This window comes from Epinephelus moara, chromosome 18 (assembly GCF_006386435.1).
Source record: "Epinephelus moara isolate mb chromosome 18, YSFRI_EMoa_1.0, whole genome shotgun sequence".
Classification (NCBI taxonomy): Eukaryota; Metazoa; Chordata; class Actinopteri; order Perciformes; family Serranidae; genus Epinephelus; species Epinephelus moara.
Window position 1 is genome coordinate 14132844 of NC_065523.1, and position 27606 is coordinate 14160449.

Below are 27606 nucleotides of genomic sequence, written 5' to 3' on the forward strand. Positions count from 1 at the left end.
TTTGCTGTCGCCTGCCGCAATCCAAACTTTCCTGTTATTATGTTACAGGATGCAGCGAAGCGTCAAAACCGTGGGCTTTGATATTAGTATTTCCATCTCAAAGTCTTGTTTTCTGTGCGTAAGAATGATTTATAGATAAAAACATATTTTTCGAGCGGAGGTAGGGAGTGCTGACTTGATGGAGGTGTGTGTGAAACTCTGCCCCTCTAATTAGTTTATTCAGTTATTCTTTTCCTCTTCCCACCATGTTGTAGCCCTAGGCCATCTGTGCTTTCTTTTGCAACAAGCTCTCACTGCCTCCACCGCCCTCCCGCTGTTTCCTCAACCCCTTTGCTGCACTATAATTTTCCAGCCTCTCTCTCATGGCCTAAGTCGAGCATGTGTGCCCTGCCTCGTGTGTCCAGCCTGTGTAGAAATACAGTGATAGGGGCTGCAGTGCTCCATCATGAAAAGAGCTGCAGGGATTGAGAGGCTGATCCTGTATTTGTCCTTTTCTAATGTAACTCGTCTCCCATGATGCTCTGTGGCTGAGACTTGGCCCACCTGCTTGCCCACTCTACTCCGAGCTCTATGATTGGCATGGCGGGGCAGAGAGACTATTAGGATGCTGAAGCATGAAACCACTTAAGGTGTGTGTGTGTGTGTGTGTGTGTGTGTGTGTGTGTGTGTGTGTGTGTGTGTGTGTGTGTGTGTGTGTGTGTGTGTGTGTGTGTGGCTGTGTGTGGCTGTGTGTGTGGGGGCACTGAGTGCATGTATACATTAGTGCCTGTAGTAAGAGCGTGACCATAACCACGCCGACACACAATCCAGAATATCAAAGAACATCAAGTGTATTTGAATTCAGCAAGAGTGCAGCCAGGTACGATGTAATAATAAATTGCATCTGGATGGAGATGGTATCCAGGTAACAAAAGCCCTAATCAGCTTCTATAAGATTTGCAGACCTGCATCCAAAATGATGTGGAAATAGATCACAAAGACACTTAATGGTATGGTAGAGTTGTGTCATACAAAATACATAAAATGATCTTTGTTAAAATTAAACATATGTACTACTCATGACAATACGCTTCCAGTTTCACCTGCTATTCATATATGCCCAGATTTCCATTCTTCTTGGGGTGAAAAAACCTCTGAAACCACATTTACACCATAACGAGACACCAAAACCTCTGAAACCCCAGACTAATGAAATTTTCAGATGGGCTGGCAGGCTGACCCAACACACCTATTCAATATAACGAGAGATTCGGGGATACATTAGTCATTTAAATGAAGAAGTAATTTACAAAAACAGATTAAAAAACAGAATTATGGGAAGGAGATTATCCGGGGTTTGCATGCTGTTTTAATGTGGCTGACAGAGAAACCTGTATCATATTAGTTACAGATGACTGATGAAATCAGATTTTTTAATAAGACCTCAGTATCACTCCGGTTCTGTATATCATCAAACTGGTATACCAGCCTAATCCTCGTCGATGATTTCAAAGTGTGAAGAAATGAGAGCGCTGCGGCTGAGCTTTGACTTTGTCAACACTGTTAGCGAGGGGATGATGCTGCAGAGTGCAATATCTACCGCCACAGCAATATTACACTTTGTGGTGTAACATGTCATGGAGGAAAATGACACATAATTATTATTCTACAGGATAAAATTGCAAACCTGATAGCCTTGTTATTCAAAACAAGGTGCTAACAAGGAGTCAGCGCCGTCCCCTCTGTCTTCTCTCACTCTCCTCGTCTCCTGTTACATATTTTGTCTAGTTTTTTTTCCAGACACACGTTTTCATACCTCAAGGTTATTTTTCCGAATGTCTATTTATCATTTTAAGCTTTGCACGCCTTCTCCTGCCTCCTCACGCCATGACTAGTTATTTTCTCAATTGACTATCGTCCAGCTTCCCATTACTCATGCTGAAATGCCCTTTCCTCCCCGAGAAGCTCACACTTTCGAATTGTTTTCTCTTCGTGGACAACCCAAAGCCTCTGTACTTCTTGTAAAGCCTTATGTCCATTATCAATGATTGTTGCCTGCAGTTTCCGCCCTCTCTGTGTATCTGTTGCAGTGTGTGTATGTGTGTGTGTGTGTGTGTGTGTGTGTGTGTGTGTGTGTGTGTGTGTATGCACGTTTGACCCAGTATGCTGCTCTCACAGATTTCACATTAACCTCAATCCTGCTTTCTTCCAAATTAGATTTCTATTCTTCTGTCTCCATGTTGACTTATTTGCTTCCCTTTCATCATCTCCGGCAAGGTTATCCCGAGGCAAGCAGCACTTTTATGGGAACAAGGGGGCGTAAAGGAGGGGTGGAGGGCCTGGCTTTGCCGCCAGCCATGCCTTAATCGATCTTGTTTAAAGGGATGTTGTGAGCTGAATGTTTGAACCCATCCCCTCGTTAACAGTTTTCTGGGATTTAATTAAGAAGTAGAATGAATTTAATGTCAATTACATCTGAAAATGAACGGAGAGTGCGAAGATGCACAACAAAGAAACAAAGAGTGAGAGGAGAAGGGGAGGGGAGGGGAGGGGAGGGGAGAAAGAGGAGGCTAATTAGAGGATGGAGTTGTGTTCATGCATCATCCCAGTTGAAACATTTCCTTCCTCTCCCTCTCAACCCCATTTTCCTCTCTGCTCCTTCTTCTCCTTCTATTTCTCTCTCTGCATGTATATCTGCAAGAGCCCTCAGCAAAAATTTTGTCACATCTTTTTCTCCGCCGTTGGCACACAGTATGGGTATGCAAATATGAGAAAATAGATACTTCAGCATTGTTGACACGCTCTTCCTACACATGAAGCAAAACCCGATATAAGACTGGAGTCTTTCTCTCTACAACCGAAGTGGTTTAAGTACTTGTGTGTACTTTATTGATTTTTAGAATGTTGAAAACCACAGTAAATGCCATCATATCATCCGTACAGTATATCAGCCACATGACATAGTTAAACAAAACCATGAGGAACAAAAAGATAAAACAGACGACCTCCACTGCATGACCCACATTTAAATACAACTTTATTCAGATCTGAGGACTCTTAGCTTTTATATATATATATATTTATATGTATATTTATGTTTTTGACAGTCGAGTTTTGTTACTATTCTTTGCTGAGGGGACCAGTGTTGTCTTGCAGTCTCTAAGGCCAAATATCCACATGTCTGTTGGCATTAGATGGGTCAACAGTAAGGCTGCCATCATAACAACATCGTCCATCCCGCAGCAGCATGACTGTCTGTTTAACTTAGTCCAGCAGCCTTTCTTTAAGTCACCCCGGAGAGAGGCGGAGAGGGTGGAGTCTCAGTGAGAGTATTGCTGTAAATCTGAGAGGATCCGTAAGGAGCAGAGTGAAGGGCTTCTTCCCAGCATGTAGCCCAAGATGTGTTCTTGTTTTTTTTCTACATGAGTTCAGTGCTGTGGGCTCATGTTGCCCAGCTTTGATTCCAACATGTGTGAGTATCCAGCTTCTCTCCGGACACCCTGCAGGAGGCGGGGAGAGGAGTATTGAGGTTACTGAGGCATATCTGTGTCGGGCACTCCGTTGGCATGCTCTCGAGGAGATTTCATGTCCTCACAATCCAGGGGCTTATGTAAGATGCTTTGAACAGGAGAGAGGAAAATACCTAAACCAGCACATCTTAAGACTGTGTGTGCACACGCATTTGTTTGATGGGATATAGATAAAGAGAGAAACAGATAGATAGAGAAGGAGAGAGGGGAGTTCTCACTGCTGATGTTCAGTTGGCTCGGCATTAAGCTCACAGAGATTAGCCAGCTCAGCTCAGCGCTATGCACAGGAGGGCAGGCGGGGCAGCCGTGAGGAACTACCCACAGCAGGGTTCAACGCCAGGGTAAGGGAGGTAGAGAGGGTATGGGGGCCCGGGCCAGTCAGCCGGGTCACACACAGGGAGAGGACAACAGCGTGAAGACGGTGGGGCGTATGGCTGAGTAACATACGGAGGTCTGGAGGGAAAAAGGGGCAGAGGGCTGGAGGGTGAGGAAATGAATGAACAGAGCAAGAGGCAGTGGTTCATTCATGCTGGTTGATGTGCATTTTACAAGCTTGGTATCTCATCCTGCAGACAGGACCTACATCTATATTGCATGTTCCACTTTGACTCTGTATACTTTCAAATAAAGACTGCATAAACAGTTCAACGTATCCTCAAACACCAGTTTGTATGATAGCTTATGAATAAGCGCCCCTACCGGCTTAGGTTAGGTTTAAAAGAACAACATGATGTACTTAGGGTAACGTGACAACCTGATGTATATATGCAACTTAAAATAACCACCTCCCTATGAGGACTTCAGCCTTATTTGCACAGGACTACCTAGCTAACCCTGCCATGTTGGGACCTCTTGTCATTGGCTGCATTTGCAATCGTAAATGAAAGTTTTGACTGAAATTTGGGTGCAAATTCAGGAGGCTCAATCTCGCTACGGAGCAGCACGGAGACCAATTTGCAGAAAAAACAAACTCCAATATGTCAATAGAGCAAAATCTCCGAAGATGATGGGTGATGAGTTCTGTTTGTTTAACTGACACTTAGAAACAGTTAACACTATATGCACTGTAGTGATGATGTGTACTGTTTGTGTCTGAGGGTCAGTAAACTGGGGTAAAACACATACTACACTTATCCTGTGCGAATGTGCCACACAAAACACAGATGTGGGGTATAATCTAAATCACATGATGTCCCCTGGTAATACTAGTCCTTTGCAAATAGAGCTTTTTGTATTTCTTCATGCTACGTGTCCTGACCTCCTCCTTTGCCCCTATAGTGTGACATATATCACAGCCTCCTTACGTTGGTAATGTATGAATTGTAGTGCATTACTTTTCATAGGTATAACTACGATCAGTGAATGTGAGCAGTCTGAATAGTTACTGTGATGTGGCATAAATCAGACTCTGTCCCTACGGGCTTGTTAGTACAGTAGTTGGCACTCTGATTATCAATAGCCTCTTCAGTAAAATCCCCTCTGTGAGGATTCTTGATTGTGAGACACTTAAATACAGACACATGTGTTGTCAACATAAATCGATGCATATGAAATATCTGTTTCAATAAAACAATCACAACAGGAGGAGATGGAGGTTTGACGCCGGCCAGATGAACTGCCTTAATCATTGCTGCGGGTGGTGTAGCTGTCCATCCCCTGCGGACATGCTCGTGCCCTGCTGCCATTTGCTCTGTGCCACAAGTTGATTAAGTCGCATATGGAGAGGAGCTACCCCCCTCTTTAAGAGTGAATTAAAAAACGCAGAGCTTTAATGTGGTCTTTGTTACTATCTTTAGCCTTATCACTGTGCTTTCCCTCAAACTCCTGCTCCTCAATCTCACACAGAGCGGCAAAGGCGATGCATTTATGTCTGGCCTCACAGTGGCCCCCACATGGTTACTGCTCACCGCTGCGCAGGTCCACCTGGGACATCGCTGCACAGTTCCAGCTGGGCGTACACAGATCTTGGCTAAATCCCTGACATCACAGCACATTAGCATCAAACAGGTTACCTGATCTCACCGTTTAATGACTCTTCACACCTGTATTGTGTAACTGTCCAATGAGAAGTCATTGTGCCCTCATGAACAGGGTAACCTCTCACTAACAAAATGTCAGGCTACCTAATTCATGGCTCCACTGTGCACTGCTCTCCACTGATATTGTTTGTGAGAGTAACATGAGACGGGCCAGCCAGTGGCAATTTATCTTAATGAGAGCAGTTAACTCTGAGCTGAGCTTTGGCTGCTGGCTCCAAGCAGAAAAAAAACCCACAACTATCCCCATGAACGTCCTCTTATCCTCCTACCCGCTGACTTGATTTTTAGGAATACATTTCGCCCTCTCGTTGAAACCTTAATTAGTTCTAAAGGAGATTAAATTATATGTAATTATTATGATAATATTTTCATTTATTCAAGATAACGGGCCGACTTTAGTGAGCACAGTATTTGTCGGGAGAGAGCAATCTGCCTCACACAGTCAAAGTTATCAAGGCGTGAAATCAGGAATCCTGACGGCAACAAAATGTAATCTTTTTCATACAGAGGGGACAATAGAAGGAGCTGCATACTCTAAGTCTCCTTCTCCACTTTAATTAAAACAGCTCACTGAATCTCTCCCTCTCTCCCTCCCCCACCTCTCCCTCTCCCTCCCTCTCTTAAGTGTGGAGGGCCAATTCTATCTCTATGCAGAATCTAGTTACTTCCCTCACACTGAACTCGTCTTAAGCCCTGGCCCTGAATCTTTGTTGAGCAATTGCTTTTTCTTGCAAATTTTATTATTTTGTCTCCCCCTCTTCTCCCTCTTTTATTGAAATGGAGGTGACATAACTGAGAAATATACTGTGATTAGATTTGGCAGGCTGCAAACTACACAGTGACAATGTGGGACGCTTACATGTGAGGACAGCGGGGGAGAGAATGGGTAGGACGAGGAACTTTATTTGGGGATGGACTTAAAGTTCAGATAAAAAAAGATGCCCTTTAAAAAGACTTTGAGTGTAACCTAAATGATCCTGTGGTCGGTTACACTTTACATTCATCTGCTCCTTGTGAGAGAAACAACGCTTTGTGTTCCCTCTGGTAAGTTTTTAATCATTTACAGTGTGCAATGTTTAACACTGTATGATGTTTGTAATAAAGTCTGGATTTGTATACAACTCTCCGGTGAATCATATCGCAGCATTTAAAAGCACGCTTTCGCTGAAAAATGCTGCCTGGTGACTTTGCAAAAGAGCAATATAGTAAAGGGTGATTAAAAGGACATTCAGACAACATTCACAGATGACTTAATGGAGGAGAGAATTAGCTGGCGAGAAGTTGGCATTTAGAAACTGGGTTGAGGTAAGAATGTGCGTGTTTGATTTTCACTACCAGTCCAGTTAATGAATGCTGCAGTTACGCATTCCAAATGCCTCATTATCTGCATACTGTAGTTTTTGTTTTGCATATATGTTTTTACATCTTAGAATAGTCAGGCTACAGAGAGGGTTTTTTTTAAGGTGCCACAATGGCGTTAAGGACGATTCACAGCCCTGGTTTCCTCCTCGTGTGTTGCAGTCACTCCTACTCACCCCCCTTTTCCTCTCCCCTCCCACCTCTCCTCCCCCCTAGAAGTCGTCTAGCCCGAGGGCAGGTAGGGCATCTCGTTATGGTAGTTGTAGTCCGGGCAAACCTTCTGGACCAGGCGGTAGTCCGTACTGTAGAAGGAAATGTAGATACAGATGACCTTGAAAGGCTTGGAGCAAATCCAAGACACGTGGCTCTGAATCTGCTCCTGGAAGCAGGTCTTGGACGGGTCATAGTTGCACAGCGAGGTGCGCTTGCTGCGATCCACCTTCTCATAGTCCACGCGGCAGTTGAAGATCTTTGAGTCCTTGGGGTAGACCACGCTCTGGCGCTCCAGGTCAAACTCCACAGCCTTGACAGGTGGCACCAGGCTGACTGAGATGTTGCCCTGGCCCGTGGAGTTGTGGCGGAAGTAGACGCTGAACGTGCCGTTACCGTGGTCCACAATCTTGCCGGTGATCAGCAGGTTGAGCCTCACCGTCTTGATGTTGGAGTAGAAGTCTCCCCAGCCGAACATCTTCTTAAACTTGCCGGTTTTAACGATGGGCCGCCGTTTGACCCTGGAGCTGGAGGCGTCGGGTTTAAGCAGGTCACTGCCCAACATCTCCCAGAACTCCTGTTTCGAAAACTCCTGCTTGGAGAAAGGGACCGGGGAGCGGTAGGGCAGCTCTAGAGAGGTGGTGTTAGCAGCTCTGCTCTTACTGTGAAGCATCCAGCGGCTCAGGGGTGAGAGGGGAGCCTGCCCGCTCAGGAGGCCCACTGTCTTGGATGAGTCGTCTGAAGAGCTCTTGGGGCTGGAGGAGTCGTCTTCTTGACCCAGGGCCACCTAGAGAAAAGAGGTGGAGGTGGGGATCGAAGGAGAAAATAGAGAAAGAAAAGTAGGCAGTTATTAGCAAGGTAGAAAGAAACGTGGACAGAAAACAAATTAAAGGCTTAATCGATACTTAATTTACCGTTCATACCTCTAGTGGTAGTAACCGTGACATTCTATCAATGTTATATATAAAAATAAATGATTGAATTTTTGCAGGTATTGCTATTATTACATTCTTTTGTTTACCCCAGCTGTGAGAGAAAATACTCCTTTATGTCTAGTTTTCGCAGAGCCGATGTAATTCCCTAAGCTCCCTAGTAATGGGCTCATATGCCTCCTTCGAGCTACCGGAGGCCAGAGGGATCAAAGAACAGATTCAAACAGAAAATCCACACCAAAACTGAATTCACATAAAGCGTGTTACTCCTGTGGGCAGTTTAATCAATATTTCTGAGGGTGGACAATTTTCTACAAAGTCTATAATCCTGTAAAACAATAAAGCTCTGTCATTAAGAAATGCTTTCTAGAGTTGTTTCTCTGACAACAGAGGTTGGATGTTGATTTATGCACTTATAAAGTGTCTGGATGCACCAAAATGGAGCAGGATTCCTGCTGAAACATTCATTTCTACATTACCAACATCATCTAATGTATTATTTTAATAATTCATCTCATTTTCACTGAAACTAACTCAGAGAAGGTCACTTGAAGATCATCTAATTGGAGAGGAAATGTTCATATATAAAATCTTAAAGGGAGAAACTCAAAGCAGAGAGCCGACAAAGCTGTGTTCCCTGTTTTAAAGTGAGCTTTTTGCTTCTTAAGCACTGCGGTGTGAGTCTGAGAACAGGGGAAACTATTATTGCCTCGAAAGATTCGGTCGGAGGATCAAAGTGTTTGAGGAAGGGGAGCTGGGCAAGCGGGGGGGCCGGAGAATAAAGTGTAATGTCCAATTAAGACTTCCAGTGTTTTAATTAAAGAAAAAAAATCTGAATCGGCGCACACACAAAGCTGTCAGATGTTAACATCAACTGAGGGGAGGGGAAGAGGAGTGAGGGAGATAAGATAGTGCTGCTGTGCTCAGCAGTAGCTTTGTGGAGAGTGTGTGAATGTGAGAGCAAAGTAATGGATAATTATTCAACGGTAATGATCTATTAACAGGTTGCTTCTGTCCAATGCGCCATGGAAGTCGCAAGCATCACTGTGTCCTTTTGGGTTTGGCAGCTGAGAACACACACACACGTCGTTTGTGAATTTTGAGTTGTAAACGTGAACAATAAGTGATGCAAATGCGGGATAAGTTTGTGTGTGTGTGTGCGCTCTACCCGGAGAGATTTTACAATGATGCATAATGCATGCATTTCTGTCTGTGCTCTGATCCATCTACTGTCTTGACTGCCAGGGCTTCCTTATACAGGCTTAGTCAGGATTATTAAGTCTGACTCATTTTTATTCCATTTTATGCAGGTTTTTCAAGCTCGCTCAGATTTGTTCACTTGCGCTGCAGTCAGTCAGCGGTATTGATTTTCTGTCTTTCTAAAAACATGTATTTCCTTTCATAACAACGTGTATCGCATTTCAACTGCCTTGCGAGGATTCCCGCTGATGTGCTTGTGGTCTGGTGTTTGGACTCAGATGAGAGGACTCCCCTTTTCCACTAATCTGGCCCTATTACCACGGGGGTGTTAGAGGGCCAGACGCCCTCTCCTCTAGTTACCTGTCTGCTGCTACGCTACACTGCCACTCAGATCCTTCAGCCTCCCCGCGGGGGCCGATAACTGGCTTGACAAGGACTTCTTCCTCTTGACTCAGATAGTTCAGATAGCTTCTCTGAGAATCCCAAACTCATTAATAATGAACAGAAATTTGGAGGAGCTGAAGACATATCGATTTTAATCTTTTCAGATGTGTCTTTGTTTTTTCAGAGGGGGAGTTGAGGCCAGCGCAGGATGACTTTGATGACAAATACACAATTCCCCACGGCTCCTATTGAAGAACTAGTTTGTGTTTGATTTCTCTCCTTCAATGAGCTGGTTGCTGCTGGGCACAGAGGGTAGCACTCTGCCTGCCTCCCCAGATAGCACTTAAGAGCCCCTGCGGCGTCCTACAAAACGGCCCTTTAGAGTTCTTGAAAAATATGTCACTCTTGATTTCTATAAAACTGCCCCTTGCTTTTAAGATCTGGATCATTTTGCCAATGCCACCGCTTGTCTAGAGTGACTCTTAGATGGTCCCAACACACGTATTTGAGTGACAACGTATTGCAAAATGCTTTGCTTTAGCTTACACATTGAGCAAGGCATCGCTCCCTCTGTCTTGCAGAGTATTCATTAGAAAGCCTGAGAGGCGGGGCTGCAGGAGGGGAGATGAAGTGAGAATTGTGCTATTGTTGAACAGAAGATTTAAGTGTCTGGCACTGCTGGAGGTGTCAGATTCAGTGTGCAGCATCATTGTCAAAGACAAATGTTAAAATGAGCTTAATATGGCTCTAAAGAAAAGAAAGAAAAAAACAGAGTCAGAGCTGCAATTATTACTGCAGTGAGAGAACACATACTGTGTGGTTGTCCACACGGCCCTGATACCTTGAAATACTACTGTGGTTTCATTTCTGCAGGTAAAGGTTCTGTAGTATCATTTTTACATACCATTTGCATGTTTTAAAACCCTAGGAGATCTGGTAAAGTCGGGCTGGGTGGTACACTCTTAGAGATAAGGATTCCAAAAGGGTTCCTCCTAATGGGCTGAGGTTCTACCCACAACAATTAGCTTCTGAGGAATCATTTTCTTAATAGAGGGTTCAAGGGTTTATCTCTGTGCCCTGAAAAACAGGCTCTTGGAAAAGTTTGTGCCACAGTGTTGCACTAGCTTTTGAGAGGCTTTCTGTGCTTTCACATTGAAAACAATGGATATGAGGGCACAATAAACATGGCAAGTGTACAGGCTATTCCATTAAAAAAGTACCCTTTTGGAAGAAAGGGCTCTTCAAGGATTGTTGAAAGCATGGGTGTTGTTGTTGTTCAAATGTATACCCATGTATTTTAAACATAGACGTATCTGGAATCATTTCATTTTAGTTGTATTCTGCCATAGTTGATGTGTTTACCATCATTTCATCCCATACAATACTACATGGTCTGCCAAAATTCTTTTTGTAGGGGTACCTGGTAATTGGTATTATGTATTCGGTTCTAGTTGAATTTCAGCTCTCAACTCCACTGCAGCGCCAAAGTAGTAAAAGCTGTAGTAGTAGTGATTTCACAACGAAATCTCCACCCTCTAAAAACGTAATTGTGAACCACGACTTTTGTGGGTTGCACTGGACCACATCAGCCCCAGCCCTTTAGAAACCTTATGAAGCCCAAGGCAGGTGGACGAAGTGGGGTGCTCAATGGAACCCTTCATTTATGGTTCTATGTATAACCCTTTATGTTGACAGTGAAGATTCTCAGACATCTAGGACATAGTTATCTTTAGTGTTATATCATAGGCAACTGGATTTGCATGAGGTTCTTGAAAACGTTTCGCCTCTCGTCCAAGAGGCTTCCTTAGTTCTAATGGAATGGTGTGGAGTTGCAGGCTTTAAACTCTGTATCTCCGAGTTGTTGACCCACCAAGCCATCATGTGTGTCTATAAGGGAAGATGGGTCCAGGTCTGAAAACAAATGATTTTCAGACTAAGTTTGTTTTGTTTCATGGACCATTTATGTTGGGTTTTAGGTAGAAACCTCTTAAAGGGTACCAGGTGAAACCTTAATAAACTGTTCTACCAGGAGCCATAAAGGATTTTCCCATGAGGACAAGAGCCCTTTGTGGTTCTAGTTAGCACCTTTATGTCTTAGAGTCCATTGGTGCTTTTACAAAATAATAACACGATGAGATTTCTGATAAATAATCGTCAGTAATGTGGATTTAATGACGAAGCGGGTAAAGGCAAATAAAAGAACAGCTAAAACAACCTGGTAAGTTCAGAAAATTGCATCACTTTACCGTAATGCAACATTTGAAACCAGGAACAGACAACACTTACAATTATATCCAAAATTTAAGACGATATCTAGTGTCATATACCGATATAGATGTAATATCGATATATTTCCCAGTCCTATGGTGAACAATGATACTCTAAGGTCACAAAGGTCACATATTCTGCAGCACATATTTTTTCATCATTAAGTATTATACCAATCACCACTTTTACACTCCATTCTAAAAAACTGCACACTGCTACAACTCTCTCGCCACTCTGCATTTAACTAGGAGAGTATATGAGGTGTAAGATTTAACTATCAGCACGCTTCCAACTTTGACTTGTGCAGCGTAAGCAGGTTGAAATGGAGGAGAAACCCCCCTGAGTTCACTGTTGTTTTCACAATGCTAAAAGATTAATGCGTTGCTTCACTTTGGTGGAATATTTTCCAATTTTAGCATGCATACCCCGACACTGTTTTGTTAACAGTTAAGCGCTAATGTTGTCTGCTTTTTGTATTCATACAACTCACTTGCTTTCATATTTAAAACACAGTCCAAGAAGTCATCCTTTGATGATGCAAAACAAATAATATCTGGGGTTTTTTTTTTTTTTTTTTTACAAAGACCCGTGCTATCGCATTAAAGAAGTGATTTGTTGAGTTTTAAAAAGGGAAGAATTTCCAGGGCTGCAGCTGTAATGTCAAAGGTTTAATGTTCACTAGGTCAGTCTAAAATATGCACCATCTACACCATCTACATACTGTAACTGTAACTTTACAGTAAAAAGTTGCTTCGGAAGGCCAGAACAAGTGATTTTCCGACTAAGTTTGTTTTGTTTCACGGAGCTTGGCAAGATGTATCCCAGCTTTAAGTACTGTAGGCAAAGTGTGGGCGATGGGCAATCAGGTCTTAGTGAGGGGGCGGAGGTTCGGGGTGATTTTGTCATTTGTCATGTGCGCTAAGTGAGTCAGTGAAACGGCTGGAGAGGATGGGAGGTGACTGCAGGCTCTGTCGCTGTGGTAATTGTGAGTCATTCAGCCTCAGTGAGCACAGGCCCCAGGCCTCTCTCCCAGCAGGGAGCGAGGGGAGGGGAGCGATCCTCACAAGCCTGCCAGCTCCACAGGCAATAATCAGCCTGTTACAGTGACAGGTACACCGTTTTAACCCCTTTCCCCCGGTGACAGAGGCACACACTATTGCCATAATGCAGCAGAGAGATCAGGGAGCCACTTAACTGAAATCTGTGCCATAACTCTCACAGAAGCAGGGGACTGGTGACAGACCAGTGTGTCAACCAAAGGATATTGTTCCAAAATTAGACTCCCACATGAGTTTGCACATTCAGACTTAACTTGTTAAATTCCAAGAAATTAACAAGGGTTTCAGATGAGCATGTTTTGGTTTAGAAATGTGGGAATTGGAGCTTAAACAGCACGTGATCATTCAATCCAAAACATTTTGATAATTGATTCATTGTTAATGTCATTTTTCTGGCAAAAATGCCAAACATTCTTTGGTTCCCTCTTCTTCAATGTGAGGATTTGGAGTTTTGTATCACTGTAAAAGAAATTTATTTGGGCATTAGACTGTTGTTCGGACAAAACGAGCAATTTGAAAATGTCGTCTTGGGCTAAGGTTGTTAGAAGTATCAATACTTTGAACATTTTTTAGTACCACGTGTTTAAAATGATACAATCTCTGGAGATTATACATTTGATAGTATCGATATTAGAGAAAATACTGAACTACTGATTTACAACCCAAGTTTTAATTACTTTTCACATTGTTACAAATGTGTTGGCATCTGTTCAGTGACTTTTTTTTTTTTTTTTTTTTTTTTTTTTGTCAAGTATCAAATGTTGTTTGTTCATACTAATATAGTAACGAAGTTTAAAATTCTGGTACCGTGATGACATTACCTTGGGCACAGAAAACCTATAGACTAAATAAATAGACTAAACAAAATTAATTAATTAAAGTAACTGTAACCCTTTTTTTATCATAAAAACAGGTAAAATGACTATGTTTAATGTGAAAGTGGTCCTTCAACATAAAGAACCTACAGTGAATTATCACCTGATTCACAGATTTCTCTCAGCTCGACGGAGCATTTTAGTGTCTCTCAGCTTATTGTTTTGATTTTACAGCCGCAACTCTTGCTGTTTTGTTTCACTCTCACTGCTCTCAGGGTGTTGTTTTTGACTGGTTTCAGCAACTCTAACAACTAACTGTGCACTACTAACTGAATATTTTAAACAATTACTATACAAATACTAATTTTCCTCTCTTCCGCTCTTTCTTGCTCTCTCTTATTGCCAATGTTTACTACAGTCAATTAGCTGTTTTCTGCTACTAACTAAGAATAGAAAAGTTGTCGTTGTCATGTTATAGACTTGTCATAGAAATTCCAGTATGGTAACAAAACCACTGCAGACAGAAAAAGTCAGCCACTAGCTAACATAATGGTGCATTTAGCAGCTAAAGAACCAGATATTTCCCTCAGGAGGTGGGGGAGACCAAAAACAGAGCTAACAAAAGTGTGAACATTGGATTTATATCCATCAGGTGGGCAGATACAGTATACGACTCCAGATTAATGCTAATGTTGCCTCATATCCGCTGGAGGTGTAAAGAGGCAACTGTTTGCTAACAAATTCGCCATATCGGGGGGGGGGTTTTTTCAGTTATATAAGATTTTGACTTATACTTGTAATCATATTTTACATTGTTATATTACCAGTCTTTTTGAGTAAAAGATCTGAACATTTCTTTCCCCCTTAAAATTGAAATGCACAGTCTTTACATCGCTGCCCCCAAGTTATTGCATGTTTAAATAAAAACAAAGTATAAAGCAGATTAACAAATACTGAAAATAAGTGTTAGTTGCAGCACTAATGGGGTCTGCGGTGCAGGGCTTTATTTCATTAATTATTTTTTATTGTTATTGCTATGTAATAAAAGCTATTTTATTGCTTTTATTGCTTTCTTACTGTGATATACAATATGTATCGCAGTAATCACTGATAGGGTCAATGGCAGGACAAGACATTTAGGGATCTAGGTTAAACATTAATTTGGTTTAATTTAGATGTCTAACCATAATTGTTTTTACAGCTTCTTAATGACAAAATATAATGTACGTGTAGAACCACACTTTGAAATCTAAAAAAAGTCTTGAACTGCAAATGCTTAATACTGTACGAAGTGTAGTGTACAGTATGTCTTTGGTGTGATGTGTGTTATGAGTTTGAAATTGTATTTTTATGGCTGCATGATCTGGATTAAAGTAAACTGATTGATTGATACGGAGAATCCTCCTGTAGAGCCACCCAGCGGGGCTGAAAGCATGTGTTGGTCCTGTGGAGCTGACAAGTTCAATAAGCACTCCATTTTCCTCTGGCTGTTGAGTTGAAATCTTCATCTCTAATACGACATCAATTTTTAATTAAAGACCCAGGCAGCTCAGATTTCTTAAGTGTTCGTCAATGCTTTATTCTTTTTTTTTCCTCTTCTGTGTCTGCTCTCCCTGTCTCCAGATCTAATATGCTCACTGCAGGAGACTTCTCTGTTACATGATTAAAGACTGAAAATGGCTGTGCCCTTATAACTAATTATTCTTCTGGCTAGTGTAGATCCAAGAAGAGGTGAGGGAGGGAAAGGTAATTTCACAAGAAACAAGCCATTTGACTCTTAATGAATAATTTACTCCTGCTTCTTGGGGGTCACTGGAGCTTAGATCTGCAGCGGGTGAACAAACACGCTACACTTTTTTATTTTAAACTCTTTCCCTGATCTATTCTTTCTCTCTGCATCCTCCACGCCTGCTTCCCAGCTCATTTTGGACAGGTTCAGTTGTGTGGTCCCGCTGGAGTTAGGCTCATTTTGTATGCTCAGAGAGAAGCTGGCTTCTGAATTGGCTATCAAATTTTTTACATTATAAGATATTGACAAGTTGGCGGTGAGAGGAGGGTGGAGAGGGGACTGTTTCTCCCCAGTCTGTCCCCAGAGAGCAGGAGCAAAGCATGCACTGATGGGGCGGAGCTGATTAAAGCACTGCTTCAGTATTCACACCTGTCTGGTAACAGCTGAAAGGACTCTACAATTGTCTAATAGAGGTTCAGGAATAAAAACCTTCAATTCACTGGCATCTTATCAAGGGCTGTTTTCTGACTTAATGCTGCAGTCTGTCTGTCAGATTTTGAACACCCGCCCAGGAGCTTAAAAGCACGAATACCTGAACAGTTGCCAGTTTCAATCCTCAACAATAAAAGCAAATGAATTATGCTTTCTTGTGTATGAAATTGCTTCAGTAAAAGTCAAATCAAAAGACAATGGTGTAACTGTGCAGCTTCCATCTGGGAATGTGTGTAACTGTGTGAACAGGCTCCAGTCACACTTACAGTAGCACGTAAAGGCCATTAGTAGACACCTTTAAATACAGATGGGATTGCATCCCAGAATCCGCTGGGACTCCATCACTTCTGTGACATTTAGAGGTGGGCCAGATGTGTCCACATTTGGATGGTGAACACGAATGCATCTGTGATAGTTTTGAAGCTCTGCCTGGCTTTGCAGGATGCATGTGAGACTACATTACGCCACACACAGCTCGGACAACAGCAAAGTGCCAGATTGCCGCAGCAATTTGCTTCTTTAGCTGAAGTCGAATTTTTTTTCTGTTTAGCAGCAGTCTTTAACGGATAAAACCAAATGTGAGCGGGGAGGTGAAATCTGATCACAAGTGCTTACTTGTGAAACATTTGACACGCATCCTGACAACAGGTGTGAACTGCAGCCCGTCTCAACTGCATTGCAATGTCATTAGGGAAAGGATGCTGTGCGAACAATTAAAACAACCTATGTGTTAAATAATACTTCACCAACTAAGTAATCATCTGTACATCAATTATTCACCCTGTGAACCCACTGAATTTGTGAAGAAAACTTTTTTCTTGCATGCCTTCACAGTGAAAGAAGAATCCAAAAACAGTGAAAATTCTCGATTAATTGAAATCAATTCCTTTACAAATTACGCAACTTGTGCAGAACAATCCAAGTCATATGTTCAGTACTTCCCAAACACATGCACTTTCGCTGGAATGCACGAGCAGAGTTCAAATGCACGCACATGCCAATCAAACTACTTGTACACGTAAGTCTTTTAAATAGTAAGGTTTTAGTGAAAATGCGTTTGTGTTACTGAGCATACGACTGGATAAATGAGACTTAGATTATACTGCACAAGTTGTGTGAGAGTTTTTTAAACTGATCTTTTGATATAGTTTTGCTGTTGTTAAACCCAATCACCTATGGCTTCAATTCATCAAAAATGATTATTACGTTTCTGGATTCTTCGTTCACCACAAAGTCATGCCAGAATAACAGTTTTCGTCAATAATTCAACGTAACACTGTGCAAGTCACTGATATACAAATAGTCATTTTGGGGGTGTGACCTCTAGCAAAGAAAGTGTTGTGTGCCGTTGTTATCCTGCTACAAAAGTGAGGAGCTTGGGGTGGATGTTTGGACATACAAAGAACGTGGCATGGCACACTGGTCTGTCTCCTACAAAGAGACACTGTTGGTTTCTTTTAACTGTGCATGCAACCCTTACATAAAGCAACACTTACCTTTCTGGAAATTCTACGCTTTTCTCTGTTTAGGTTAAACTGCAATTAATAAGCTGATGGCACACTGAAATGTAAGTTAATTCCACCAGAGATAAATACTCATAATTATACCATTCTCATATGGTTCGAAGAAAACTCCGACCAATCATTGCATTCGGATCGAATGCAATGATTAGTCACATTGGCCGATTGGCCGAGCGTCCTGTCTGTCTTCCCTATGTGGAGGCCTCCGACTGATGTAACCGCTCACGTAACACCTCCCATTTTTTCTTAGTGCTGTGTGAAATGTAAGAAAGGTAAGAGTAGCTTTAACCTTAACTTAACCTTAGCCAAATAGCTATAGTTGCCCTTAAAGGAGCAGTGTGTGAGATTGAGTGGCATCTCGCCGTGAAGATTGCAGCTGAATCTTCTTCAATATGCCAAACTTGAACTCCTGGTTAGGATTCCTTCAGTGTTCATTGTTTGGGAGGTTTTTATGGGGAGCCCAATTATCCGCAGAGGTTTCTTCCTCTCCAAAACAAATGGACCAGGTGATTAAAACCAGTAAAACACTGAATTAACCATTTACATTATAAATCAGTGTTTCGCAGACGTTGTTTGGCTCGACGCAGACATGCCGCTAGCCCAGCAACTGCAAGTGTGTGCTCACCTATTTTCTCCGATAACTTAAGATCTAGACCATCAAGAGGTTTTTACAGGGAGCCGAATTATCCGTAGAGGTCTCTTTCTCTCCAAAACAATTGGACCAATTGATTTAAACCAGTAAAACACTGAATAAAGCAGTTTTACGTCAAAAATCAGTGAGAGGGGCTTCTATCTGTGGGACTGCTTACTACGGTGGCCGATTTGGCAATCTCTGTGGATGAGGCCCTGTTCCCTATGTCGAAATAAATGGCTCATTCTAAGGTGACAAAACTATTTTCAGGGAATTATACACTAAAGAAAACATACTTATTGTATTATATTCCATTTCCTACACACTGGACCTTTAACTACACAGGCAACAGCTGAGAAAACAGTCGCTTTTTAATAACAGAAAAATATATTTGTGCTTGAGGTCAGTGAGCCTTTCCCAAACAGCAAACACTACAGCTCCTACAGGGTCACTGTGAAGCGGGGCATGGGGAAGTTGGTGCATGCTCACACGGTTAAAATAATTGCTAGACGTTGTTTTCTTATATTGTACAGCAACACATTCTCAATTCAATTCAGAAATCACTGTGCTCTGCAAGAAATGTTCCTATTATCCATTTATTACACTTGAAACAGTCTTCTTTCAAGCTCAGCCAAATTCCCTGATCCCTGTGGCTGTGCACTGCTTTAATTGGTATCCCCCGTAAAGACCCTCAGCGGGCCTTGTCTGGACATGTGCACCACTCTGACCCTGAAAATCACTGTACCGTCGCTGGGCAGCACGCTGGTGAACTGCACACTACATGTTCATCCACGCAGAACAGACTGTTTACAGATTGTGAGAGAATATAAATGGGCTTTTGCTTCCCGGTTTCATTCTGATGTGGTGTCCAGCAGCTCCAGTCCCGCCACGATGAGGTCAGCGTGGACCTCAGAGCCTGCGGCATCAGAAAAAGCTTCACTTTCCTTCAGTGTTAAACTGCGCTGACAGCCTGATGTTCCCTTTTCAAATAAACCCACGTCCCTTGGTCCCACATCGCCTTTTCTAATATTGTTTGGATGCCTACTTGAAATGATGAAAAATTTATTCTATATTGACACTTTCCACAACATTTTCACAACGCAGTAAAACAACTTTTACTATTGTCAGTTCCAGCAGAAGCTCTCTGAAATTAAAACGTCTGTTATGGATTTTCCCATCCTTAGTTATTCCTGCGTGTGAAAGTCAAGCGCATCTTTATCTGGATCCCCCGGGAGTTATACCCACTCATTCTACCCAAGGCTACGAGTCATTTTTCTTTAAGCTGTGTGCACTGTAATCCACCCTTCACTATCCGTACCAGCAGACAAACCTACAGATTTTCTTCCAGGATCTGCTCTGTCTCCCCTGCAGTCTCCCAGAGAGCAATGCCACAATAAATTGTGCTGGTTTTGAGCAGACAACGTATTCTGTCTCAGGACAGCTCGGCGCTTCACTATGAAGGGCTGTCAGTGTGTCAGGGAGCGTGCGTTCTCTCTGTCCATCTCTCTCAGGCTCTCTCTTTCTGTCTGTCTCCGCCGTGGGGCTGCTGGGAGCCTGAGGGGGGAGGAGGAGGGGCGGGAGGACAGGCAGTCCCCCCGCTGGCTTCCTCAGCGGGTGGTCAGAGGAAGAGAGGTGCACCTTTGGGGTCACTCTCGCTGTGGTTGTGCATAACTCAAGCTGTTTTACACCGTGGGCAGAAAGCCACAGAGGTTGTCCATTATGACACCAGCAGGCCTGCTCATTCACTTCTTCATGTTTATATATTGTTTTTGTGATTGCCTTCTGTTTCTTTTCTTATTTGAAATATGCAAAAAATGGACATTGATGTAAAAAGTCAGAGCAAAATAGGTTAAAGCAGAAAGAAGGAATCATAGTTACAGGTGTTCTGACAGAGTCAAACAAATCCAAGATGCCCTTCAAGTGAACACATCACATTTACGGAGACAAATAACAGTCACGCAATTATCTGCGCAAATCAACTTCTTTTATAATTTTGGATCCAAATAAAAACAGTACAAGCAGCTGGCGTTCTAAATCCAGCATTTGAAGTTGCTGGTGAAGCTGAGTGTTCTTGAAACAATGATGACTGAACAATGTGCATTTTGTGGATTCAGAAACAGTGGCCACAGCTCAACTTGTAAAAAAAAGTAAACCAAATATTATTTTCTCCGTTAATTCAGTAATCTAATTTGTTCTATCAACGGTTCAGTTTTCTATTTGCTTGTTTTGTTCCACCAGTAGTCCAAAACCAAAAGATATTAATTTAACTGTTACATTAAACAAAGAAAAATGTAAATCCTCACATTTTGAAAGTCTGGAAAAAAGATTAGCAAAATATATTTTGACTAATTGTTTGATATACTAATAGTTGCTGTTCTATAAATGGCCACCAGTGTGGTTCCTGTATCATACACAAGATAAAACCATGAGAAACAGCTTCTTTTTTATCCAGCTGTGCATTGTGTGTGCTCACTCAAGCTATATTGCAATCATCCTAACAATGGCTAACAAGGGGAGTGCAAATTATTGTGCAACTGATGATGAAGATGTCACGACCTGATAATCGTCCTCCTCAAATCACCCCCTTATGGTGGAAAGTACACGACAGATGTCACCGTCACAATAAACTGTTCTGTCTGCTTCCACTGTGGTTCTGCAGCCGAACCCTCCTTTATAATAGAAATTTGACAATTATGAATGGGTTTTGTGTTTCCTGCGTCTGTGTGGGATGTGAGGTGGAGAGTAGAAGCTTATGAGCTCTGACATGCAGATTGCAACAGTGATGGCGAGGAGGGAGGCTCAGGAGAGCGAGAAAGCCCCGTCCCAAAAAAATACATTAGCATTCACTCTGCTGCTGCTGTCTCACATTTGTGTCTGCGTGCAATATATGCTTTATCAGACATTGAGTTTTTTTTTTTTTTCTATTTGTTTTCTCAGGATTAGGGTGGTATTTCTGCTTAGCTGGGGATGTATCTGGGTGGACAAGGTCAGCGACCCTGCGAGGAGGACAGGTATCTAAGAAGCATGAATCTAAGGCTTTGTGACAGGCCAAAACGCAGAGAGGAGTCTGATGTGGTTAGAATTAGCGCCAGGCAGCCTCTGCTTTTTAATCTTACACACAGATATTAAGGTTTGCACAGTGTGTGTCTGTGCATTGTTGCACCATGCTGTCTGGTGGAGTTCCAGGCAAACTACAGGCTGTTGTGCTTAGATTGTTGCGCCTTTTGTTGTCTCAGTTGTGGTGCTGCTATGTTGTGTTTCAAGTGTCCCTTTGCTGTGGTGCTCTCTGTGCAGCCTAATCACAATCCTGTCTTTGTCATGAAAGGGACTGTGGCTCTGTGAAGCTCTCAATGTAAGAACATAATTTGTTTTTAATTGACGTGCTGTGTTGAATAAGTTTCTTTGCTGATGGCAAAGTCAAATAGAGGGTGGAGGTACAAGTTTAGGAGTGGGAAACTAAATGCTGTGAAAGCACCGGTTAAATTTTTCACGAATTCATACAAGTGACATGCTTTCTTTATATTTTCAAATTGCCTCCGTACAAAAACCTTGGAATATGTATGAATGTCTCCAGCGAAATTCAATCTGCAAAAAGTGACATTCTGAGCAGGGCTACAGAGGTGAAATTCAGCTATCAAGCGCGATGGTCAGCGTCTGCGTCTGCACTGAAAGCAATCAGAGGGAGTATAAAGCCATCCTGTCTCTCATGGCCACAGAGGAGGCTACCTGAGGGCTCATCCCTTCCAGAAAAATTCTTGTGTGAAAGAGCAGCTGTGAGCTCAACGTGAGAGCGCATGAGGAGTCGAACTCCTGCATCCCCGCCGATCTTTACCACATGAAGGTTACAGCACGTGCAAGGTCAGAATTCCTTAATTAATGGGCCCTTTTGTGGGTGTGCGCGTGTTTTAAGCGCACACGTTTATGTCTCCTTGTTGAGCGAAATTATAATTATGATTAAAACCGATCTGAAATGACCAGGCATGTTGATTAAGAGCAAAAATGTTCTTCTGGGAACAGTGTGAGTGATTTTGGAGCAATTGCAGTGGAGAGAGTCTGCAGTTCGCTGGGGTAGACGAGTTCAATGCCCTGTTCTGCTGCACTTCATTCTCCTGCTTGTAGTTATTCAGATTGTTGACCTCACCCCTCCCAGATTTTTCACCGGCTGGTCTGGGGATTCAGATTGTCAACCTTGTGCTGAGCACGGTTCAGCCACACTGCTGCAGTCGTAATTATATGCGGATTAAGTGTGTTTTCTTTGGATGCTTTTGTGCAAAGGGAAGAAAGAATCTTGCGAGGACTGTCAATGAGGTGTGTAAACCTCTGAGGCAGATGTTTAACTCATTCCTTTTTTTAGCACTTTCTCTACACCTCCTCTCACTTCCTCCGTCACTACTCTGTACCTGCTCTGTCTGTTTTCAGTGTGTCAACTTATCTTGTAGAGCCACCTGTCTTTCCTTGGCGCTCGCATCTGCTGCATCTGTTAAGTGATGAATTACGTCCTTACAAAGACTGTAACTTTCACATTAGAACTGAAACGATTAAACCATTAAGTGACTTATCATTAGAGCTGCCGATTAAGTGTCAACAATTAATTTCATCGCCAGCTAATTTGATAACTGATTGATCGGTTTGAGTGGTTATTGAGGAAAGAAAAAAAAAGTCTCTGAATTCCAGTTTATTAAATGTGAATATTTTCTGGTGTCTTTACTCCTTTATGACAAAACCATTTTCTGACATTTTATAGAGAAAACGTCAAACTGATTAATCGAGAAAATAATCAACAGATTAATCGACAATGAAAATAACCGTTAGTGACAGCCCTACTTACTGTACGAGCAACTACTATTTTGATTATCGGTTAATCATTGAAGTAATTTTGATGTCTCCTGATTCCTAAATGTGACACTTTGCTGCTTTTGCACATGAGCACTTTTCACAATAATTGAGGTGTCGTAAACCAAATAATGAATCACTTACTCATGCCAGTAAAATGCAAATTAATCTATAATGAAAACAATTGTTAGCTGCAGCTATATTAAACATATTGGCTCTTTCTAACCAACAGCTGACCGCTAATCACACCGACAGCAAAAGGACACTAAATATCAAACTACCCTCCTCATTATCCTCCTGATACGTGCACATCAGCCTTAGCTCACTTAAACAAACCCCGTCAGCCTGTCGAGCATCACAGAAGAAAAATAATTCTCACCGCTGCCAAAAATAAACACAATTTCTCAAGCAGTCAGTTATACAACTGAGATGGTTTTATATTATTCATAACCCTCTATTCAAATACAGAGAATAATTAACATTTGAAACACATCATTCATCACATAAACAACAACCAGAGTGGCACCTAGTGTTAATAGTAGTCTATATTAGCAGTCATTTGCAAGAGGCCCCTCGAGACCTAAACCCTCTCTGAGAATTGCGGAGCTATTACAACAGAAAATCATCCAAATTGAATTTTAATGCATAGTAGGCTTATGCGATTATTAATCACTACTCTGTAGCATAATAAAAAGTTACTTAATTTATTAATTGCTCCATAATTTATCAATGTCACGGGGCTAATGAATTACCCCAGATCTCCTGCTGAGGGATGTCATGTACGTTTTTCATAGATACATGGTCTGGAGAGGGAGAAAAAGGCCCCAATTAATTTCATTATCATTAGCCACAGACCTTTTGGGTTACAATAGGCTGTAGCCCTGCAGCTCACAAAAATGCTCCCACAACCAAGACAACACAAGAGTGAGTGTTAAGCCTATTATCCCACACTCTTGTATCTAGTTATACAACGGCTGAAAAGGCGCTCATCCCCCATATTTTAAAACAGCGTGTGGTCCCTTCTCTCTCTCAGATCTGTTGAAAGAGCTCTAAATAAATCTGTGTGTGTTTAGTCTTTTACAACCCCTGTTTGTTAGACCCTCAAATCACCAAAAGGGCCATTACTTCCCCGTGAGCACCTGAATAATACGTTAATATGAAAACCACAAGGTCATCCTTGAAGGGATGCCGACACAAACGGGTGCACAGAAAAAAACACACTCAACCTCACTTGAATATTTCTGCCACACTGATGTGTTTTTTGGAGCTTGCTCATTTCCTGGGCCTGTGAAACTCAGCCCAGGGGTTTCCGAGCAGAAGGGTGTTCAAGTTTTCTCATGTGAATCAAGAGCTGATTTCTCATTAAAGGCTGCTTTTTAATAAATCTGCGAGCGTACATGAAAGAGGAGTGGGTGATCCAAATTTTGATAGTGTGGTTATGTAATGTTGGAGGTATTCATTAAGACTGCGGAAATGGTTCGTGTTTACACATCTGGTGTCATAGGTCAGCGAGGGTCCTTGGGGAAGGTATCACGGTTTACTTATATACATATATATATATATATATATACTGGAGGTTTGTAGTAGCACTTCATGTATTATTAGTTGGCTCAATTAGAGAACAGAGATTCTAATGAGATGTTTCACTGCAGTTCAAAGTTATCTCACCAGCCACAGTATAAATTCTGTGTTTAATCATATCTGACGTGACGGTGAGAGTCCTCAGAATAAAGACTTTACTAAGAAGAGCTGCTCGTCTTATCTTTCTGTAGATCTCTGACATGAAAAGTACTCCATCATCTTGCTGTAGGATCTGTCCCACACCCACATGTCCATTACCCTACAACCTGATGGTGCAACTGATTGTAGCAGATAAAAAAATATGTTGTGTCTTGCCTAATTTTTTTTATTTGAAGCCAGGTGTGTGGGCTCCTGCAGGGTTAACCACTTTCTTCAGTTTGCATATACATGTTGTTTGCAATTGGCTGATACAAGTTATAGTGAAGTATATTAATTGCACAGATGTGAAACTGCTGAAAGCTTTCACATTATTTTGCCTTTTCTTCTTGCTCCAGCTAAAAGTGGAGGGTGACACCTGCCTGACACATGTCCACTTTTAGTGTAAATATTGTGGTGAAAATTCTGACTTTCATGTGCAGCTAGATACTTTATAGTAATCCAATAATGTAGAAAGAATGATGCGTAAAAAAACTCCAGATCAGAGCACACTGATGATGGACACCGGCGGCACGCTGCGCTCCGCACGTGTCCGCTGGGAATATAGTGCACCCGCCGCACCTGAGCCGAGCAGGGTCACACTGACTGCTATTTACCTCATAATTATAAGTTCGAGGCAAAATAACACAGACATCAGCACAAATGCGTTTGGAAGCAGCGGACAGAGCACAGCGGGCGAGAATTATCTCTGCATCTCTGCAAGAAACACAAATGACCTGCACATCTGCTCATTTATCATTTTGATAAAGCATCGCCTCAGATATCACTTCCACATGTCTGTTCGCACAATTTCAGTCGACTTATAATCGTGAGTTTGTAAGTTTTTTGGTGCAAATGAGGTGCAGACACCTTTTCGTACCTCGTGACGCAGACACAAGGTGTTAGATGGATAAGAAAAGGTCATTTGGAGCAAGATGCGTAAAGACTACGACTCTTTTCTTACCAAACAAGCAGTTCCGTTGAGGAGGAGTAAGATGAAGCCGCGGTTGGGACGCATCATTCCGGCGCGTAAAACCCACAGCTCCCCCTCCCCGGTGGCAAAAACACAGAAATTAAAAAACTCCCGCACACGGGCTTTTCCTCCTTCAGGAAGATGTTCTTCCTCCGGCACCGGATCCCTCTCGGCTGACGCACGGTCCCATGTCCAAAGCAGGCTGAACTGCAGCTTCCACAAACCTAAAGAAACCCCGCTGGAAACCACTTGGAGTCACCCCCCCTTTTTTTGTCTTTTCTCTCTTTCCCCCCACCAATCCCGGGTTTGAGTCAAATTAGTTGTGGTATGAGAAATCCATCAATATGCGGTATGCTGTTATCATCCATGCAAACAAATAGAAAGAGATCCCAGCTCAGAGTGAAATGGGTTGACTGGGAAGTGGGTAGATCATATCTGGTCATCGGTGCCAGTGGAGATCCTGGAGTGATGGAGCTGCAGCCTCCTGCAGGAACTGAGCGATGCTGAGACTGGTAAGAGCGAACACACGTTTTAACAGTTTCTACTCTCTCTCTCTCTCCCTGTCTCTCTGTATGTGCCTCTCCCCTCTTCTCTCCCCACGAATCTCTTTTCTCTCTCCCCCCTTTCTCTCTCTCTTCCCCCCTCCCTCGTCTCTATCTCTCTCCACCTATCCAGCATCTCCCTCCTTCTCTCTGTCAGCCACTTTCTCTGATCCCATCCACTTAATTCATTCTGCATACAATCAAATAAAAAACAATTAAAATAAATAAGCAGTAGCTACACAACAATAAACATCTGTTCCACTTGTATGAGTACATCTGCCTCTATTTTCCAATCCCTAACCAATATATCTGACATGAGTTCAGCCTACAACAGCTCGCCTCACTAATCCACTGACAACACTGTAGTCATTTCTCATCACCAAGCCTGTCATTAAGAGTAATCATCACTGGAGGTGAGTGAAAATCATTGATTGGGAAAGACTGAGTCCGTTTTCACACCGTGCTTGTCACAACAACAACTCCTGTGTCTTACTGTAATTGAGGATGTTAAAGGTGCAGCTACGGGAATTTTCACACTCCTGATCCTCACACACCTCATGCAATCAGATTGTTTGTCCTCCCCACAGGTCAGCCACGGTTCCAAAGCCCCACTGAAGACTATCGACGTACTCTGTGAGCGCCGATGAACCAGTGACCGTCACCTCAGTGGGGTGTGATTGATAAAGACTTTCCCCAATAACACACAGTTCATTAGGAGCAGGTTAATGGACTGAAATGCGAGATATCACTACGCAGGTCCCCTGGCTCCCAACGGCTCCATTTCTGCTTAATTAGACTCCTAGATGAGTTTCACTCGCTCTGTCCATCTCGCTGAGCCTTTTTCCATTTGCTCGTCTTTCTCTGCAGCTCTCTTCAATCTCACAGGCGGCGCAGAAGAAGACCTGCTCCGCATCTCTCAGTCACCAGGTCAGAGCCTTTTCTATCAGTGCTATTTTGCCTTAGATCAGCCCATTTGAAACCCTTTGATCTGGTGGGTTTTTCTGCACCTGCTAATAATGCATGTGGCGTTATCTGCTTGCACTGGTGTAAAAGGGTTAATTGATCGCAGTTCTGGGGTTAATTGGCTGGACAGGCCTAATGCTGAGGGACCTGACCCCTGGAGGTGCAAGGTCGGAGCTGAGGGGGGTCACCAGAGGAGATGAGGCCCATGTCAATCCGGTGTGACCGAGACATCAAAGAGTTTGGCTGCAGGGAAGTCTTCAAGACGACTGCTCTCTCCCACCCATCTGACTGTGTGCATACATACAGATCCACTGCTCATTATGATGCAGGAGATGCTGATGAAAGATGGGAATGAGCTCATCGACTTAGGAGGTTGCTTGATGTCTTTCTCTCTCTTTCTTTCCTTTTTTATTAGATTATTTCTGAAGCTAAA

At 42.6% G+C, this 27606-nt stretch overlaps 1 protein-coding gene across 1 annotated transcript; it reads right to left on the reverse strand.

The window, feature by feature from the left end:
* Window positions 1–2866: 2866 nt before the first annotated feature.
* On the reverse strand, window positions 2867–26459 carry LOC126406023 (neurexophilin-1). Its single transcript, XM_050070130.1, has 2 exons — window positions 25660–26459; window positions 2867–7904 (listed from the first exon to the last, which is right to left on the reverse strand). The coding sequence occupies exons 1-2, from the start codon at window positions 25714–25716 to the stop codon at window positions 7131–7133; spliced, it is 831 nt and encodes a 276-aa protein (XP_049926087.1). The 5' UTR covers window positions 25717–26459; the 3' UTR covers window positions 2867–7130.
* Window positions 26460–27606: the final 1147 nt, after the last annotated feature.